The 20808-nt window shown below is 39.0% G+C and overlaps 1 protein-coding gene across 3 annotated transcripts in view; it reads right to left on the reverse strand.

Annotated features, from left to right (window-relative positions):
• tprb (translocated promoter region b, nuclear basket protein) overlaps positions 1-20808 on the reverse strand; it is a 41236-nt gene that overhangs the window by 247 nt on the left and 20181 nt on the right. The window contains exons 26-47 of one of the 3 annotated variants that reach the window (XM_063002032.1): positions 19469-19616; positions 19241-19378; positions 18954-19085; positions 16704-16834; positions 16368-16578; positions 16025-16171; positions 14103-14519; positions 13908-13981; positions 12739-12935; positions 11548-11832; positions 11259-11401; positions 11080-11160; positions 9546-9752; positions 9239-9367; positions 8899-8992; positions 6761-6921; positions 4720-4788; positions 4546-4637; positions 4311-4423; positions 3622-3763; positions 2024-2139; positions 30-119 (exon numbers count right to left, since the gene is read on the reverse strand). In XM_063002032.1, coding sequence (XP_062858102.1) covers positions 30-119; positions 2024-2139; positions 3622-3763; positions 4311-4423; positions 4546-4637; positions 4720-4788; positions 6761-6921; positions 8899-8992; positions 9239-9367; positions 9546-9752; positions 11080-11160; positions 11259-11401; positions 11548-11832; positions 12739-12935; positions 13908-13981; positions 14103-14519; positions 16025-16171; positions 16368-16578; positions 16704-16834; positions 18954-19085; positions 19241-19378; positions 19469-19616 — 3317 coding nt within the window. Of the gene's footprint in view, positions 1-29; positions 120-2023; positions 2140-3621; positions 3764-4310; positions 4424-4545; positions 4641-4719; positions 4789-6760; positions 6922-8898; positions 8993-9238; positions 9368-9545; positions 9753-11079; positions 11161-11258; positions 11402-11547; positions 11833-12738; positions 12936-13907; positions 13982-14102; positions 14520-16024; positions 16172-16367; positions 16579-16703; positions 16835-18953; positions 19086-19240; positions 19379-19468; positions 19617-20808 lie in introns of all 3 variants that reach the window. The other 2 variants (XM_063002033.1, XM_063002031.1) reach the window with 2 other exon arrangements.

A 20808-nucleotide genomic window follows, 5' to 3' on the forward strand; every position in this document is an offset into this window, starting at 1 on the left:
AAATACACTAATGTATAAAGCAGTTTTACCTCTTTTAACAAAGCCTCTGGTGCCACGTCCTCGAGTCCACTGTCTGCTTGATCCTGCTCTAGTTCTGGTTGATGAAGTGCTGCTTGTGTCTAAGATTGAGTAAAAAGTAAGCATAAGTGAAAGACAGCAGGAAAAAAGTGCAAAGCTGTCCTAACAAATGACTTAATAAAACTATTATGCTTTAAAATTTCCATGACTTTTCTAGGTTTCTCATGACCATATGAGCCCTCTTTATTGTTCGGTAATAAAACATCATATGCCAACTTGAGGCTCCTTCTTCAGAGTTAATAGAACTGTGTGTAAAATGACATCATGGTATCGTTGCTCTTTTTTGATGGTATAGATACTGTACTGTTCCTGAATGTAACCCTAATCAATTTAATAGTAAACCATCCCCTCTAACCACTTTAGGCTAACGTTAATGTGATCAGCATTCGATCCAGGTGATTTCAGAAATTCTTTTCTTTTATAGATTTTAACAAATATCTCCTTGGGTAAAAACTTTTTTTCCACAACAAAACATACTGGCTTTAAATATGCATACAGCAGCTTGAATATTAACCATTAGTGGTGTTGAAATCTAACATTTTCAGCCACTTTTTCATTGGCAATAGACCACTGCTGTAGTTCTTAAAAGTTAAAGTCCAAAGTCTGAAAGAAAACCCAAACTGTTAACTTATGCTGTCCGCTCATTTGTGTCTGTCTATCCATCTTTATATCTACAAAATAATCCAAGCACCACCAAAAAATCTGCAAACTAGAAGCTGCTGAAACATGGGTGACTGGGTGAACACTTTATGCTAATCAATTAAAAGCTACCTTATAGAAAGGAAAAAACCATGCATGTTACTTACAAATCTTCAGTAAAACCTCCTAAATTATTTAGGTGCACTAGCAATTGTATTAATAATATTTAGCTTGCTATTTAGTATATATCATGCAGCTGGAAATGTAGTACTTTTTCAGACACATTTTAATCTGTATAATCACATAGTGCAGTATTTTGAAACAGTGCCGTTTAAACCAGTGAACTTTAAGATCTGAGAAGGACCCAAGCTGGTGTGTGTATTTTGGGAATGGGTCAAAATGCATACTTAAAATTAATAGACTACTTGGTGGGAAACTGAAATGCTTCACTAGTCAGTCTCAAGAAAACTCTACATACACTTTGGTTGATGTTTATCTTAGGGTAGTAGTATACTTCAGATGTGTCAAAAAGAGGGTGTGCTTTAACTCCATACAGCACATTGTTCAAGTGTTATTTAAGAGGCTGCACAGAAAGTTATTAGGTTATAAACTATTATTTGTGGGCACTCGGGTGGTGCAGTGGTCTAAAGTGCTAGCACACCACTACTGAGTGCTCTAACTTGTGTGTTCAAAACTCAGCTGGGTCACAGACCTGGCTGGGCGTTCACACAAACACAATTGGCCGTGTTTGAGGGAGGAAACATCAGCTGGGGTTTGTTCGAACTGCAGCTGTTATTTGTTTGTTTGTTTATTAGGATTTTAACGTCATGTTTTACACTTTGATTACATTCATGACATGAACGGTATTTACTCATTACACAAGATCTATCAGTCCACAAGTTTATATCGAACACAGTCATGGACAATTTAGTGTCTCCAATTCACCTCACTTGCATGTCTTTGGACCGTGGGAGGAAACCGGAGCACCCAGAGGAAACCCACGCGAACACGGGGAGAACATGCAAACTCCACACAGAAAGGACCCAGACCCCCACGTGGGGATCAAATCCAGGACCTTCTTTCTGTGAGGAGACAGTGCTACCCACTTAGCCAACGTGCCACCCGCAGCTGTTATATGTAATCTCCACGACTGGGGTGGGCACCTGTGCAAATTCGGGCGAGTCACAAAAAGAGTGTTGTGTAAACAATGTAATAAAATAAAATAATGGTAGTTTTTACTTTAAAGAGTTTGTATGCTAAACCATACAGCAGAAGTCTGTACCATTTCTAGGGTGCATGTTTTTACCTGCACAGCTGGATGAGGGTTCCTGGCTGGTAGATGGAAGACTGGCCTCATCTGAAGGCTGAGCTGGTTCTTCAGCTTCTGTTTGAGCCACAGACTCCAGCACTGCCTCTGCACTGCTTTTAAACACACACAGACACACACGGCTGTTAACACTCAGCTACCTCAAGCAGATGTCAACACCAAAAGTGCTTAAACCTGATAACTTTTAGGCCTATGAACATTATAAATAAAAACAGCTCTTCTTTAGCTGTTTTTTTTCTGATACCCCTTAAAGTATTAGAAAAAAAACATCTAAAGGCCATGATGGTATTTTACCATGCTCCAATGATGATGAACCTTTAAAAAAAAAGGGGTGATTTTTGAAATCCAAAGTATGAGTGCAGGTCTGAAATACCATTACTAACATATCACTCCTGTGGCAAAAGTTGTTCACCATACCAATATTTTTAAACTTCTAATGAATTCTGATCTGGAATTAATAAAGATTAAAGAATCGATATTGGTCTCCAAATGTCACCAAACTCTTCCAAAAGCTAAAAAACAGACTATATTACACAAAGATACATAACAAATCATTTGTATTTTATAGTGTCATTGTATAATACATTTGTGCCTTTCTGCCTCTAAAAGCCTTCCAGACCTTTGACCCTATGACACCATGCCATACCAAAAGATGGTAAAGGGTGAGTGATTTAGAGCACAAACAAGTAAAAAAATTACTCTCGTTAAATGAATCATTCTTTGGAATTAAATAAAAAGCTGAATTCATTTGTCTCGCAAAGATTGATTTCCTTAACTCTGATTCAGGATGGAATTGTGCATAAACTGTTCAAGAAGATTAAAATTATTGTGCACAATGAACATGGCACTGTTTGTTTGTTTATTGGTTTTTTTAACGTCATGTTTTACACTTTGGTTACATTCATGACAGAAACAGTAGTTACTCATTACACAAGGTTCTTCAGTTCACAAGGTTATATCAAACACAGTCCTGGACAATTTTGTATCTCCAATTCACCTCACTTGTATGTCTTTGGACTGTGGGAGGAAAACAGAGCTCTCGAAGGAAACCCACACAGACACGGGGAGAACATGCAAACTCCTCACAAAAAGGCCCCACCTGAGGATCAAACCCAAGACCTTCTTGCTTTGAGGTGACAGTGCTACCCACCGAGCCACCGTGCTGCCCAAACATGGCACTGCCAGATATACAATTGGCTGAGGGTTGAACGAGGACCTTATAAACCAATCGGAACTTCTGCTTGGAAATGATTGACAGCTTTTTAACTTAAACTAGAGACTAGAGATTCAGCTTAAGCTTATTTCTAAATCAACAAGGATCACATATGAAAAGATCTGTATTAGGAAAACTTAGACTTGTTAGTCAGTCAGTTATGGGATTATTTACTGTAGCATAAACACAGAGTGTGGTTTGGGGTACAAATAAATAACAATTGATTGAGTATACATGAGCTAAAGGCCTTACATCCAGGTGACTAGTGACACTCTCAATAATCAACTGCCAAAATCCAATCATATTTTTCATACAGACGTTCTAAGAACCTTGTAGTCCAAAATTACAGTAAAGTAAAGCTCACCCATCTTCTTCTGACTCGAGGAGGATAACATCTCTCTCCTCAGATGCACTAGGCCCAGTTACCACACATACACCAGGCGTGGATGTGCTCACAGTGGGAACAGACTGGGAGGCTTGTTCAGTCATCTCAGAGGAGAGCGTCTCTAAGAACAATAAATGGAAGGGGAAGAAAAATATAAGCATTACAAACTAATTGAGGAACAACAATTCGGAATAAAGGAGGAACCCTGTTGTACAGGACGTATGGACATATTAGAATTCTCTACCAACCGAAGTCTTCAACCAACATCATGGCTACCAGTTAACCTGTAGTTCAACTATCCATTTCTGGACAGATAAAAAAAAAAAAAAAAAAAGTGGGTGTGTGCATGGGAACATGTGTTTGTGGTTGGTACACTATGCCCCCCTGGCAGGTCCCCATGTGTGGACAGAATCAGACAATTTACTCTTGAATTGGTAAAATTATTTGTGAAAACCTAAACAAAAGCAGAACTCGCTCAGCAAATAAATTAATAGTCTTTTATCTGAATCAGATTTATGTCTCTCAGTGACACTGAACTTATTACGTGGATACCAAAAAGGTGTCCTAGGATCTCAAAGATGATCATTGTTCTGCTGTTGGTAAGACCACAAAACATTTGCCTATATAAAAATTTAGTAAAAACAATGAATATAAAGACTACAGACTACCTCCTTGTGATGACAGCTGGTCCAGATCAGAGTGTGACGAGCTAGTCTGTGGAACATCATCTGTGGAACCAGAACCAAAACCAAAACGTGGCACACCTGCTACCTGAGAAGACCTTTAACAACAAAGTACATCCAAAATTAACAATTAAAAAATAAAAAATAAAAAGAAACACGTTATAATAAAGAAGAGAACATAAAGCATTGTAGTTTTCCAATCACTAAAGATGTTACTTACTGGATGACCTCAGCAAAGCTGTCTGATCTATGACCCAGAGTGGGGGTGCTGGGGACAATACGATCGTCTTCCTCATAGAAGTGTTGCTGTGGCTGCTGTAAGGCAGTGAAAAGAGTAACATAAAGAAAATGCATAAAGTCTAAAGCTATGCAAGATATATACAGGACTACTTACTGCACTACCGGTAACTCCAGATGTCAACTGAAGGCCTCTGCCAGCTGGTTGCCTCCGTGTAGGGATACACTTTTGTGGAAAAAAATTCATTGTCCATTAATGAAGCTCAGGCACAATGTGTCAATAATGAATGCAAGTTCAAAAGCAATGAAAATAACATTCCGAGCAGTACATTAAAACCAAGCTAGCTACCAGAGCGTGCTAAAATAGATCAGCTGCATAAATGCTTTGCCAAAATCAAGATCTATTATTATATACAGCATGGTATACAACATATGACATGAAGGCAACTCATAATAGTGCGTTGTAGGGATGTCTTGATCCGAGCTCAAAGTTTGGAATCGGGCCCGATCAAGGCATTTTTTAACTGATCGGTACCGGCTTTACTAAGCCCGATTTTTCATTTTACGTCAGCGGTCAAGCAGGTGTCATAAACGGAGAGTCCAACAGTGAAGTGTAATGTCTGCAATGTGAGCGTTTCACGAGGCGGTAGGAGCAGAGCTGCGTTTATTACTGTAGAATTTTACTATTTATACGGTGTGTGAGTCAAGGATCACTCCGGTTTACAAAACAATAACTTTTAATCCGAGTATGAAAGGAGCATAACGTACAGCACGGGTTACAAGACTGAACGACATCTCAGTATCAAGCACTTCCATTGGCTTAGTTACAACACGCCTTCAAGTACGGTGGCTCAAACCAGATATCATTTAACCAAACGATCTACAATTACTACCAATTTGATACGGAACCTAAAAAATAAACACAGCCGAATACAGCGAGTTTATTATTATATGATGAGAAGAGGAACCGGCTGTCCGCTAACACGGCAGAGATGCTGATTTTCCTCAAAAAGATCCTTCACTTCATTTTGAGTGTTCTAGTGTTACTACTACAATGCTGCACTAAGTTTGTTTACGTTTATTTTGTAAAAATAAAAGAACATTAAGCAATAGCTGGGATGCAAGCAATTTTTTTTCCCTACAGCACTGCAGAGCTATTCAGTTGTTAAACATATACATTGGATTAATTTGAATAACTGTAATGTACTTGAAGTGTGCACTGTGTGAACAGTACTATCTAGTTCTTATCTAGACAATATCTAGAAAATACAAGTATCGGTTTGAGACTCGGTATCGGATCAGGATCAAAATTAATGATCGGGAACAAAAAAACTTGATCGGGACATCCCTAGTGCGTTGTAACAACAGTGAAGGGACAACATAAAAATCTTTGCTTTTTGGCAAGTTTGTTTGTTTATTTGGTTTTTCTAACGTCTTGTTTACTCTTAAGTTATTTCAAGGCAGGACCGGTTATTCGGGGCAGTAATTTATTGCATTTATAAAAAAGTCCTTAAGTTTGTATTTGTAAGAAAGTTTATGATCATGTTTGCATTATTTCTGGTAAAGATATTGCTTATAGAGTCAGTTGTTTTTAGTCTCTCTCTTGCTCTCTGTTATATTTAACACATTCTATGAAAATGCACTTAAACACAATTAGCCGTGTTTAAAGGAGGGAAGATCGGACAGGGTCGTTTCCCTCTGCAATATGTGATCTCCAGGACGCTTACCGTGGATCTCCATAAACTAAACAGCTTTGTGTGGGAACCCAACACTGCCAGATGATGAGAAGTGGCCACAGGCTAGATACATGTCAGAGGGTGGGTGTGGTGGTCCAGATCTCTTATCAGATCAGGGTTTGTGTAATCAGCAGTGGAATCACAATTGAGAAATGGAAATGACTAGTTTGGGAGATAAAGAAATACTGCCAACTGTGTTTGTGTGGACAGCTGGCCAGGTCATTGGCTCTGCTGAGTCTGAACACTCTACAGTGGTGTTCCAGCGCTCTAGATCCAGCACTTGGCTTTTTATTTCACTTTATGTTTGTATTCTATAATTGTTAAATATAGTTAAATGTAAAAAGGTCTGTATTATGCTGTATAATTAAACCCGTTGAGGCCACAGCTCTAGTTGATAAACTATCTGGTATAGTTGTATGTCATAGTCTAACTATTCTAGTTTTGGTTGATAATAGCACATACTTGGACATGAGAGGTTGAAGCCAGCTCCTGTATAGGTGGTGCGTGAACGTTGAGTCGAGAAGGCAGTGACTGTTGCGGTCTTCTTGGAGACTGTGGAGGACGAGATGCAGAGCTGGAAATGGGTGGATCAGCAGAGAACAGCACCAAAGTGTTGGTTTCAACTAAGAAATAAAAAGAGGTGTTTTCAGGTTACTAATATTATTTACAAATCCAAGCATTCAGTTCTAACACACAAGCCAAGCAGTTTAACTTCAACATCTAATTGAACCAAGATAAACTTGGTTTGAGGCAGGTATACACCCTAAATAGAGCAACAATAACCGTGTCCTACACTGTAATATTTCTATACTGAAAAACAGAACATGCTTGAAAACAGCCATCCATACTCGAAAGCATGACAGCATGTGATTTGGACTTCCAGCACCACAAATACATAAAGCTGAAGAAACACTTTCCATACAGAAGTTCACTTCATAATAATAATACGTAGTCGTCATCAACATACACTACTTACCTACATATATGGTTTGACTATACTGGTTAGCTTAGGTTCACAGAAGTTGTCAGATCGCTGTAGTATTTACACAACACAACTTGATTGCATCTCATCTGTAATCTTAAAGTTTTTGTGGGTTGCACACACAATCTTTCACCAGGAGGAATCGTTGACAAGTCTGTCCAGTTTCCCAAACTACGTTTTATCACGAAAAACACACATGAGAAGTGTGCTTTCCAGGAATGCACATAACATCTGTATTAGAATCATAATTTTTGTTATTTCACAATAATATTGGGATATCCAACAAAGTTATCACACACCAGATGTGTTGTCCATATAGTGCAGCCCTACATAGAACTGTAAGGGTAAACATTTCATCCTTTATTTTCCCCACTAATAACTCTCTATGCAGTACACATCATTGTCCTGTATATTTTTTATTAAGCTGACTGACTATTTATACTGTGGGCTTAATTGATTATTTATAAACCATAAAACACGCAATGTCTTAAAATAAAAGCATATAGTCTGAATGAGTGTTAACTTTAAGGTTGACTCTGATTAAAAGAACACATGCACAACAACAAACTTGATTACTGCTTATAAACCACAACTGGGTCACAACCCAGCAGTTAAGATGCACTGCAGTGCGATAAACCTCAATAAAAAACAACTGTCTAGACACTTTAAACTGTGCTTTAAAGAATACATTTACCTTCTATAAAATTACACTATATGGTCAACAGTGTGTGGACACCCCGTCCAACATCAGTGCTTGAAGAAACAAGACTTGTCTGGCAATCAACATTTCCATTAACAAATACAAATATGCTGGACACTGGAGTTCCTGCACACCAAATGTGTGTCACGTCATGTCTTTATGGACCTCAGTTTGTGCAACAGAAAAGAGTCAGGCTGAAACAGGAAAGGGCATTTCCATAAGATTGCCACAACGTTTGCATTGTGAAAGGCTAAAAAGAAAAACCCTTAACTCGAAAATTCAAAGGGCAGTCTGAAAACCTAGGCAGCTGCCTAAGTAGAGAGGATTAGACATCGATAATAAGACATCGAACTCATGAGGCAGATTATTTACATGCACTTAGACAGCGATTACATCACTGGAGTTTTTGCTTACTAAGGTAATACAGTTAGGTTCAGGCCATTCAAACCAATAGGCTGAGGCGGCACAACACGCTAGCATGCCAGCTAACATCATGTCCATGTACTGAAAATGGTTAAACAGTCACTGACAAGCCCAGATTTGCAAATTAAAAATACAAATTAAAAATCTATGAGAATTTATTTACATTAGAAAAGAACTGTTCGTTGCTTCGCATTTTTCAGTCATATTTGTAATTTTTTGTGCCACACTGAATGCAGGAATTGCCTTTACCCTTAACTTAAGGAAGCATTTATTCTATGATTATTGTTTAGAATTAAGGCACCTAAGTAGGCAGCCTTTTAAGGTATCTTCTAATTTAGACAGCTTTTTTTGGGAGCGTGCGTACAATGACGTTAAATGCTGTCTATGTAGAGAGCTCACTAAGTTTTCAGACAGACCCATGGTGTATTTAATGGTATATCCAATCAATGTACTTAAGAGAGTTCAGATGAAGTGAAAGTGTTATGGCTCACTTACAGCTTGCTGTCTGTGAGTCAGCCACATATTGGGTGGACTCTGCTGCACCAAGACTTTCTTCTGTTTCAGTGCCTGGGTCTGTGGCATCAGGACCCTAAAGAAAAAAGGCAAACCAATCAGTAAAGCAGATTAATAAAAGAAAAACTGCTGAATTAAGAAATAGGAAGAGTTTGGCGCCAGCTAGCAACCAGCTAAATGGAGTTTTTGGATTTATCAGAAATTCTGCCCCCATACTACTTACTACTAGATAAAATGCTGTCCTAGATTCACTGATTTGTGCTATTAATACACGACCCTGAATTCATGGGAATAGCTATATGGTAAAGCAAAGTGTTCTTACATCTGTATTGTCTCCTTCATAGGCCTCATTGGGATCTCCACTGCCGCTCCCCTCGTTGCTTTCCTCTCCTTCCTCTCCAATTCCACCATCATCATCCTCGTCCTCATCATCCTCCTCGTCCTCGTAATCCTTATAAGCAAGATATGACATCTCAATCTCTTATCATTTACAAGGCATAGCTATAAGTTTCAACAGCTGATCAGTAGTGGCTGGTGGTAGTAGTACAAGGTGTGGTTGTCAGTAAGGAAAAACGGTTGATTTTGTTGACAAAAACTGTTCCATAACAACAAACACACAAAAGCTTTACCTGCTCTTCCTCATATGCCTCTTCCTCTGGCTCTTCATCACCACTCTCTGAGTCACTGCAGATGACAATGACATTCTCCTTTGGTTCATCCTGGCTCTGTGAGTGTGGGGTGCCTGCTGTTTCAGATAGAAGTAGCTCCACAGGGACAGACTGAGATGCTCCAGTCTCATCAACTCCTTCCTCCAAGGATTGGTAACTCTCCAGATCCTACAACCAAGTACAATTATGTATAAAAAGAACAAGAAGAAATGTTTAATCTACAGGTTTTCCAACTCCCAGTTGTGTAACAGGTGTTACTGAAATCATTTAAAAAAGAAAAGTACCACAGATCACTTATATTGTCCTGTTAACTTTAAATGTTAATGGTATGTTAAAAAACATAGCCATTAGCACATGATAAGTGTGGGTGACACAGACAGCTAACTGTTTTGCTGTAAAACTTCACCGATTGGATTCTGCTGATAATTTTTTGCCACTCCTGGTGCAAAAATTTAAACAGCTCTGCTTTGTTTGATGTGTTCGATATTAAACTTGTGAACTGATGAACCTTGTGTAATGAGTAACTACCATTTCCTGTCAAAAACTTAACCAAGTGTAAAACACGACGTTAAAATCCTAATAAACAAACCTCTCTTGATCACATTCCAGAGGTCTTCAATGGGGTTCAGGACTGGGAATTTGGCTGGCCAAGACAGGATCTTGACCTTGTGGTCCTTAAGACACCTGGACTGACCTCGTTTTGAAAACTTCTCCAGGTCTCTGTCTAATCATTAGATGACCAGGTGTTTGGTCATGTTAGAAATGGGGCTAATCATGAAAGAAGACCTTAATCCAATCATCTACTGTTCAAACTTTTGCCAACCTCAGATTGGCTCTTCTTTGTTTCTTATTGATGAATGGTCTTTGCATGACTTCAGCCTTGCCCCCAAGCCTTGCCTAGTTCAACCCGTCCACACCAGGCACTTTACCCAACCACCTACCATTCCTTCAAGGTCACTTGAGTGTCATCCTACAGTCGTTGAGTAACATTTGAAGGAGTTGGTCAGTGTATCCTGGTCAGTGGCAAGTTGTTTTGCCCAATGCTGACCTATACCTTTGTTGTCACCTATGTCTGCTGCTTAACCACATTCTTATAAATCACTGTTGTTGAAAGTTTGAGAAAAGATGACAGAGCATCATACAATGAGCATCAGGTTGCCTCCATTCTTACTAATTACTTTTTTATTCCACTCTTTTGACATTTTTATTTCATTTACGTTTGAGATACTGGCAATGTTTTTGCAGTCCAGTTTATTCTACTGCAAAAGGATAGAGATAGAGACCACAGCAATGGTTTTTATACTTTTCCTCATTAAACAAGATTCAGTTTAGGCAATCATTTTATCAGAAGCTCATGAGGAAAACTGAGGTGTGAGTATGTTGAAAATTAAACAAAGAACAGAACGGCTGCCATACATGTAAGAATAATGAAGAGGTCAGTCTGGTCAGTGTGTCTATAAACACTTTCTACAATAATGATTGTAGACAGACTTACTTGACTAACATCAGGTACTTCCTGCATAAACCCAGGCACAACGCTCTCTGCTTCAGCACTGTCCTCTGCAAGCATCTCTGCCTATAGCAACAAAGTAATCAAAATCAACAGAGACACAATCAGAAAGGATCAACAGCATTGTTGTGTCTCATTTCTTGCGTGTTAGGCTACAGCCTTACCTCAAGTTCCACTCTCTGTATTCGCAGCTTCTTAGAGATGGGAGGCTCGTTGGGCTCGTCTTGAAGTTCAATGTCCACTGGACTGCCCGCCAACTCCTCCTCACGAGGCCGCTTACTTAAGGCGCTTCCAGGAGTAGCTGAAACTGCAAAGCAAGACAGATGTGAATGAAGATGCCAATTCACAGTTTCACATAGCACCATTAATAGCCCCAGATCAAATAGATGACCTAAAATGATCATAGATTTGTTTGATGCAGATTCAGTTTAAAAAAATAAGCCTTAAAATAACCTGTTCCAAATACAGCTGTGGATGTGGAGGATCTTTCCATCTGTGATGTGCTGGGTGTGGCCTCCATCATCATTGTAGCCGAGGCGGGCTCCTGACTGGCTTGCTCAACAGGGGGCAGACTCTGTTGCTGTGTGGGCTGGACAAAGGCAGTGGCCTGGTTCTGCTGGACGCTCAGGATGGGCTGAGCTAGTGTGGTCTGAATGTTGGGGCTGGTGGAGCGCACCGTACCACTGGCACTGCCGTAAACAGACACGTGTTCCAAAGGAGCTTCTGATGATTGCAGAGCTGTAAGAAGCAAATGGCATAATATGGCAAAAAATAATCAAAACAGTGCTAAAAGCAGCCTAACTTTACCTATAGTAGATAGGTGCTACATAATGGGTTCTCAATCTTTTTAGCAGCAAAGGAGCCCGTTGTATGCAAAATAAATAAATATTCCCAGACTAGCACAGACGAACAAGTATGTGAATGTTATGGACATATATACTGTATATAAACATTAAAAGGAAAGTATTCATTGTATTTACTTGATGTTCATTACATAACCAGTCTCTTTGTTATAGGTGTAAGCACCTAATGTCAGGTCATCCTCATCAGGTAAAAGTTTTTTCACAAAAAGGAGATGTTAGCACAGCTTATTTTGCATTTCTGACTGTGTACTTATTCATTTATAACTTTTTACATTTCTTTGTGCACTGATGCCTTTAATGTTCATTAAATGACCAATTAAAAACATGTTGCAACCTAGGAATATGTTCACAATAACTACAGCAAATAATGTCAGTACATAATAAATCTTCAAATAAAGCAAAGGCAAGATACAGAATGGTGACTAGTAACATTTTCAGCATGGTGGGCTACAATATTTTATAATCAAAATAGTTCACCTGTGTTAATGAAGAAACTAAAAAAGCCCTTTATGGTACATTTATAAGATATATAATCAACATCCTTACTATCTGTAAGTTTTAAATGTGTCACTGTGTGCCAAGGTTGCTGTTTAGAAATAACAAATGACTCTCCCAAGAATTAAGTGATGTCTGTACTGCTTAGTTTAATGTCATGTTTCTACATGCTTATGTCAACATCTATTCTGAAATTCAACTGCAGTATTTTCCAGCACTATACAAAGTACATATAGTGTGTGTGTGCATACTATGCAGGTTATCAAATATTCAAGCCAACACTTACCTTCCTGGCTTTCCTGTTGGGTGGTGGGCATCACTGTGGCAGTAGGAGTGGGCGTAGGCACTGGGGCAGGTGTAATCATTGGTTTGATACTTGCCCTCGGAGTGGGCTTGTTGCCTGGGATAACAGGGGGCTTGCTGGGTGTCGCCACCAATGGAGTAGGTTTTATGTTAGCCGTGGGGGGCTCTGAGGTACTAGCACTAAAGAAACAATAAGCAAAAATAAAACAGACAATATTTTGGTTGACCAACTTGATTGAGTTAGTTGCAGGCATTAAATGTAAAATCTGTGTATAATTACAAAATAGGATAATGTTTGTGAAAGTGAAACACAGTTTCGAAACATTGCACAACAAGCAGGTATTAATTGGGTATAAAAAGACTCTACCAAAAGCTTAGTCTTCACAAAGCTTGGTGATTGAGGTCTTTTCATGATCTACTGTACACTTCAGGCAATCTAGAGAAAGTACAGGTAGGGCAAGGCTGAAAACCTCAGTTGAATGCACGTGACAATCAAGCCCTCATATTGTGCTGCATTAGAAACTGTCCAGCTACTTCGATATTTTCACATGGGCTCAGGACTCTAAGGTCACTTAATAGTCTGTCAATGCATCAAGAAATGCAATCTGCAACTACAATGCAAAGAGAATGCCATACAGCATTTTCACAGCAGAAACGGCTTTGAGTTCTCTGGGCTGAATTAAAAAAATGCAAATGTTTGCTGTGGTCAGATGAGTCCACATTTTAGGTTTTGATTTTAGGAAAAAAAGGAGTTGTTTGTGCCCAAGAAGAAAAGTACTGTTCAGACCGTCATCAGTTAAAGGTACAAAAGCCAACATTGGTCATGATGTCAATACCCACTGCACTGGGTGACTTAAATGTGTGTGAGGGTACCATTGATATGGAGATATTTTATATATACTGGAAGAGATTCTGCAATCAAGGCGAAGACTTTTCCTTGAAAGTTCTCGGTTATTTCAGCAAAACAATGCCATGCCTCCTTTTGCATACACTATAACAGGGTGGTTTCGAAGACAAGTCTTATGAGAAAAAACCTGGCAACCTTAGACATGTGAATGGCATAAAGACAATATAAATAATCCAAATAGGGCTGGATATGATACTACACAGTTTAGTATCTATGCTTCTTGTTGCACTGTTAGTATAACGTACCTGCCCCTTTCAGCCACTGGAGTAGACTTCAGAGAAATTTGTCTTTGTTCTGTAGTCCTCTGCTGCTCCTGGGTCTGGGAACAACATGCTTAGGATTAATACTGGTCAAGGTGACACACATCAATGTGTACTGAACCATGTATCATCATCAGTACAAACTTTTAGCCAAATGAAGTTAAGTTTTAGGAACGTTACCCTGCTTGGGCCCTGCTCCACAGGCTCATCCCTCTGCTCCACATGTCTCTCCTGCTGCTCGCGAAGGTCACGTAGTTCCCTCTCCATTCGGCCAAGGCGGCCCTCGTACTGTGAGCGCAGCGCATTTATGCGCACCTCTTGCTCCTCGCGCTGCTGCTTCAGCTCGTCATGCTGATGCTTCAGCTCGTCACGCTGTTGCTTCAGCTCTCCATTGTCTTTTACTAGCTGGTTGATTTTTTGTTTGGCACCCAAAAACGCCTTTCTGGTTCTCTCCTCCTTCTCAGCCAGCTGCTGACGGAGCTGTTCCACATGGGCTGACTTGTCCACCAGCTCCTGGCGCAGACGAATTAGCTCACCTTGCATACGGGAAGCCTGATCCTGCACTGTCCGTGCCTCCGCCTCACGCTCCCCCAACGTCTGTAAGTGTTTGACAAATACTAGAGTGTTAAGGTGGTCACAAGGTTACATTAAGACAAATTACAGCCACATATTGGGTCCATTTGAAAACCTAGTGAGCTCTCTATATAGACAACATTTAATGTCACCGTATACATGCTCCCAGGCTGTTCAAATTCTTAAGATGCCTTAAAATGCTTTCTATTAAGGTGCCTTATTTCAAAATGAAATGTGACTGAATAACGGGGGAGCACAAATATGGCGGACGGATGAAGAGCAACGAACTCTGCAATGAGTTTTTTTCAAATGTAAATAAATTCTCATTGATTTTCAGTTTGTATAAACTAGGGCTGTCGAAGTTAACGCGATAATAACGCATTAACGCAATCTCAATTTAACGCGATTAAAAAAAATTTGTGCCGTTAACGCAAATTCTATTTGGCCCTGCGAGTCATCCGTAGTTCATGTTGAGACTTGACCGTGCACCAACGTTTTAACGTCGGACTTGCCACCGTTTGTTTCATTTGCGGTTTGTTAACATAATGTAACCGAGCGTGTAGTGATGCACTTGCTTAATAAAGAAATAAATACACGCTATATTCACAAGTTGTCGGGAGCAGAATACTTTATTACTTCCTCTGTTACCGAATAGCAAACAGCTAGAGTCATACTGTTAGCCAAGCATGCTATTCCATGCACTATGGAAGCCCCAAAGGGTCAAAACACACTCACAATGTTTGCTGATGGAGAAATTTTAACCTACAATCTGACATTTATACGAAGTCAAGGGTCTCTTGAGTGAATAAAACTCCCTTACAGTTTTCTCTTGTCCCAGCAGTTTTTAACATAAGTACATTTAGCATAAAATGTGTTCACCATTTTAATTGTAACATTTCACTTAAAAATCCTTGTTTTCTATAACATTTACACAGATTTTTAAAAAATGCGATTAAATGCGATTAATCGCGATTAACTATATGAAATTCTGAGATTAATCGCGATTAAAAAATTTCATCGTTTGACAGCCCTAGTATAAACGTGTACAAGTGTCATTTATTCGCAAATTTGGGCGTTTTTGGTACACGGAGGGAGATGTTAGCTGGCATGCTAGCGGGTTGTGCCACCTCAGCCCATTGGTTTGAATGGCCTATGGCTAACTGTGTTAGCTTAGTAGGCAAAAACTGTGGTGAAGTAATCCTTGTCCAAGTAGTGCATCTGAATAACCTGCCTCACAAGTTCCATGTCTAATTAGAATCACTTCTACTTATGCAGCTGCCTAGGAAGTAGGCAGCAAGGCAACTCACTAGGTACTACATACAAAGACACTACGTCTTTTTTCCCCACAAATATGGTATGACTGAAAATGAAATGATAAAAGCCAACTATCAAGTAAGCGTACATGGTACATTGTGAACCAACAAACCAGCTGACAAAAATTTGCTTGACTTTATGAATTGTAATTTTTATAAATGTCTATTAATAAACACATAATGGCAAATGAGAGGTTCGAGCACAACACTACTCACTTTGTTTAAGGTATCTAGTTGGTTCTCCAGCTCCTTAATCCTGGCCTCTGACTGACTAAGTGAATCTCTGAGACTCTGGTGTTCCTGGGCAGAGGCCTGCCGAGCCTCCTGGTCTTGAACTGGAGCTGAGGATGCAGCAGTTTCCTTCTATATAAGAAGAGAATAAAAGATCTTAGATTACATTAAAAAAAAAAGAAAAAAAGAATATAATGGCTAGACGACATCAGCATGCTGCAAACAAAAACATTCTTATGCCAACTAGACAATTCACTACAACTATTGTTACTAAACCATTATGCCAATTACTATTAATTCCTGAAGAGTGATCTGATCTTTCACTTGCCTGGCTTTGCTCATTTTTGAGCTCCTCATATTGGATTTTATAACGCCGGCCAAGCTTCTTCACTTGCACGATGGTTCTGACCTTCTCCTGGATCTCCAGAGTCTTGGATTCAAGCTCTTTCCTCAGGCTATCCCTTTCCATTGTTACCTTATTAAGATTTTCCCGCAGGTTCGGTACCTGAGACTGAAGAGCCATGACTGATAAGCTGCTCCTGTACAAGAACGAGACCAATTGAAAAACAGCATGCATGAAGAGACCAAACTCCAACAGAGTAGAAATATGATGGGGGCTGAGTATAAATATATAAAAAGTGACGAGTAACAGGAGACGCAATACCTGGAAGCCTCTGCTTTGAGCCGGCTGTTTTCCTCGGTGAGATGCTGGATGCGTTTAAGATGATCTTCGTTCTCCGAGTGAAGACGCTTAAACTCTTCTGGGTCTGCATCCTTCTGCTGGCTCACCAGGTACTACACAAGGCCATAATTATTTTGTGTTTAATTGCATTTGGAAAATATACATCCTGATGGATAATTGGACTTGTACTTTTTTTCCTGCACTGTTCTATTTTTGTACATCTACCCAAGAGTAGGGATGTCCCGATCACGTTTTTTTGTTCCCGATACCGAACCCGATTATTAATTTTGATCCCGAGTCTCAAACCGATACTTGTATTTTCTAGATATTGTCTAGATAAGAACTGGATAATACTGTTCACACAGTGCACACTTCAAGTACATTACAGTTATTCAAATTAATCCAGTGTATATGTTTAACAACTAAATAGCTCTGCAGTGCTGAAGGGAAAAATGCTGCATCCAAACTATTGGCCTAATGTTTTTGTATTTTTACAAAATCAATCAAAATGAGTGAGATTACAGTTTTACTTTAAACTTTACATTCGAAGAAAAAAAATCTGTTTAATGCAGTGATGCACTAAAAATGAATAGAAATCTGTGTAGCAGCTTAACTTGAATATAAGAAAATAAGTCACTTGAAAGCATTACAGTAAAACCTGAAATGGAAAGGCTCTTTTGTTATGAAGGAAAGCCAGTTCTTAAAGTGCTTGTATTGTGACAAGGGTTTGATGGACCTTTGTACACGAAGTGAGTGTGTTTTGACCCTTTAGGCCTTCCATAGAACATGAAACAGCGTGCTTGACTCAGCTGTCCGGTATTCGGTACTGTAACAGAAGTTAATAAAGTGTTCTGCTCCCGACAATATGTGAATATACCGTGTATTTATTTCTTTATTAAACGAGTGCGTCACTACGTTGTTTCGTAAACCGGTGTGATCCTTGACTCACACACCATATAAACAGTAAAATTCTACAGTAATGAACGCAGCTCTGCTACTACCGGCTCGTGAAGCGCTTGCATTACAGACGTTACACTTCACTGTTGGACTTGTTTTACCTTCCAGTTTAAACTATTTCCACACACCGGACATGCTGACGTAAAACAAAAGATCGGGATTAAGATCGGGTTTAATAAAGCCGATTCCGATTAATTAAAAAATGCCTTGATCGGGCCCGATCCCGATCTTTGAGATCGGATCGGGACATCCCTACCCAAGAGCATTACAATCATGACAATGATTTCATTACCAATACAGAGTTATTTAGTTATAAGTTTAAAAAAAAAAAAAAAAAAAAAAAAAAAAAAAAAAAAAAAAAAAAAAAAAAAAAGATACAAGTAGAAAAGTGCTTATAAATTTAATTCCACCCATTGTTCTTTTGATTTACAGTCTTGTTAGTCTTGCAGAAGAAAACTTTAACTCAGCCAAGAATAAAGTTTGGAGAATATGTTCACCCTTAGAGACTTATTAGATGATTTTTACTTTTTTTGCCACTCAATTATAGCATCTACCTATTTACTAATATTTATAACCAACTCTCTGTGAATATGTAAATATAGTTATGTGCTTTTGGATGTAAAATTTACTTTGTAGTGTTGCATAGTCATACCAAGAGTATACTGCTATAACTGATGCTTGTAACTAGAACGAATAATGGAGACACTTCACAAAATGTCATCGTACCAGAGTATAAATAAAAATTCTAGTCTACTCTTCTAAAAATTCAGCTTAATTTGTATGCACCAATCAAAGCCTCTTGAATATTACATTTTGGTCAAATATACACACAAACGGTGGGACAGTGCATCAAAAAACCTCCAAGAGAACTGAATCAAATGGTGACTAATTTCAAAACATTCACTTAAAAATTTTGGCTCTTTCTTCTGCTTCTTTGGTGGGTTTTAGGAAGTCAGTGGGCCTGGCCTCAGTAGACTTCAGCATCATTTAAAGCCAAATTTTTTCTCCAGACATAAAAAAAACAAAAAAAAACACATGGCCTTGAAACCAGATTCTTGCAAATGGCACACTGCTTTATCTGTAAGTATTGGAAAACCTTCAACATAAAGTTTTTCTATAGAACACTAAAGATTTAAAGAGTTTTGGTCCCCTATTGGTAATGATTTCTACTGCTGCTTGAAATGTTAACGCATGAGTTTATCAAGATAAGGCGTCAATACCTATGAGCTTTAATATTATTTAAAAACAAACAAAAAAAATGGCTGAAATGCTTACCTGAGTTCGGGTTTTCCAGCGGTTGATATCCTCCTCCAGAAGTTTCTTCTCTGCCTGCAGCATACCGCTTTTCTCACTCAGTTCTGCATTGGACTCCTGCATGGGCAAGATGTCCAACTCCAATTTGCGTACCTGAGAGAAAAACAAAAAAGAGATTATGTAAATACCTTGCTTAGTCTGTGCTAAGCAACTGGTACTAAAAACTAAAATTTCTACATAATTTCCTGTGTCACCAGTCTCTTTTGCTAAACAAGCACAGCACAAAACATCACCCTAAACTTTCATACCTTGGCTTGACTCTGCTGGAGCTCCTGCTCCAGTCTTTCCTTCTCCTCCCGCAGCATTTTGTTAGTCTCCATCAGCACGTTCATAGTCTCAGTCTTCTTCATCAGCTCGTCATGCTGGGCGAGGGTCTTGGCAGTGACCTTTTAAAGAGTGAAAAGTTAATATTAACACTGGGAGGTCTAAAGAACTGGACTATGATTTAACTTGACCAGAAAATAGAGTTACTATACCTGCATCCTCTCCCTCTCAGCACTGAGGGAGTCCTGCACATCCTTCAGCTCCCGCTCCAGGTGCTCCACACGTAGTCTGTGTCTCAGACTTTCACTCAGCGCCACTTCAAAACGGGACTCTGCAATTTCCTTTTCTCGGCGAACAAACCTACAAATACCCATAGCAGGGTTATTACAGTTACAAATAAATACTAAATAAAGAAACTAAATAGAATTTAAAACATAAGTCATTAAAACTTCATAAGCTGATCTAGGGCAGGGCGATATATCGAGATTTTATAAAATATCGATATATTTTCATACGCGATAAAAGATAAGACAATATCGCATATATCGATATAGATGTTGCAATCCAGTTAGATCCGACAGTTCGACTTTCTCTTCTCCCAGTTTGTCTCTGCACATGTTCACCTGCCCCGCCCCTCTCCCTCACTGAACACAACTCGCCCCTCCCCACCGCTTCACCAGTAATTCCTGCAGGCAGCGATAGCATGGAGACGGATAAAGACATGACAGAAGCTATCGAGGAGGAGCTGCTTACTAAAAAGAAAAATAATGACTCTTTTTGGAATTATTTGGAGATGGTTCGAATTCAAAGTGTCAGATGAGCAGCAGAATAATGTATTCTGTAGAAAAGCTCCGTGTACCTTCATTCGTTTTTCACTTCAAATCCCAAAGTTAAAAAACAAGAAAATGAGTCGTTATTCGTTTAAAAAACCAATACGAGGGCATGCACGCGCTGACATGCACGTATTTACTTCACATTAAGTGTTGAGAAAGTAATAATAACGTAGCGGTGCGTCTCCTGTTGTTCTGACTCTTGTGTTTGTATTTGTGATGTGCATATACTTGCTCTATCTGTAAATACAAACATTATGGGGATTTCTGTACTGGATGATGTACGTGGTTGTGTTAGTTTATGCTGGACGATCGCCCGACGTCCGACACGTCATTTATTTATTTATCTTCTATTATAGTATTTCTTGTTGTCGGCCAATAAACAACCAAACATTATTAAATTGCATGAACTAACTCTGCAGTAAACAAGGAGCAAACAGCAATTAAACAACAAATAAAGCTGTTAAATAATAATAAAGTGCATGAAGCAGAACGCTGATTAAAATGCATTAAATGTTGTAATAGTTACACAGTAACATGAACCATTAGTTCTGCCTGTATTACAGAACTGAGTTCTATACGTTAAAAAATTTTTTTTAATGTAAATGTTATGGCAACATATACATAAAATAATGTATAAAGTCCAAACATATGGGGGTGGGGTGGGGGGTTAATGAGGGGTTTACTTTAACGGGGTTTTACGTTTAATGTCACACAAGCTC

This window comes from Trichomycterus rosablanca, chromosome 9 (assembly GCF_030014385.1).
Source record: "Trichomycterus rosablanca isolate fTriRos1 chromosome 9, fTriRos1.hap1, whole genome shotgun sequence".
NCBI classification, from domain to species: Eukaryota; Metazoa; Chordata; class Actinopteri; order Siluriformes; family Trichomycteridae; genus Trichomycterus; species Trichomycterus rosablanca.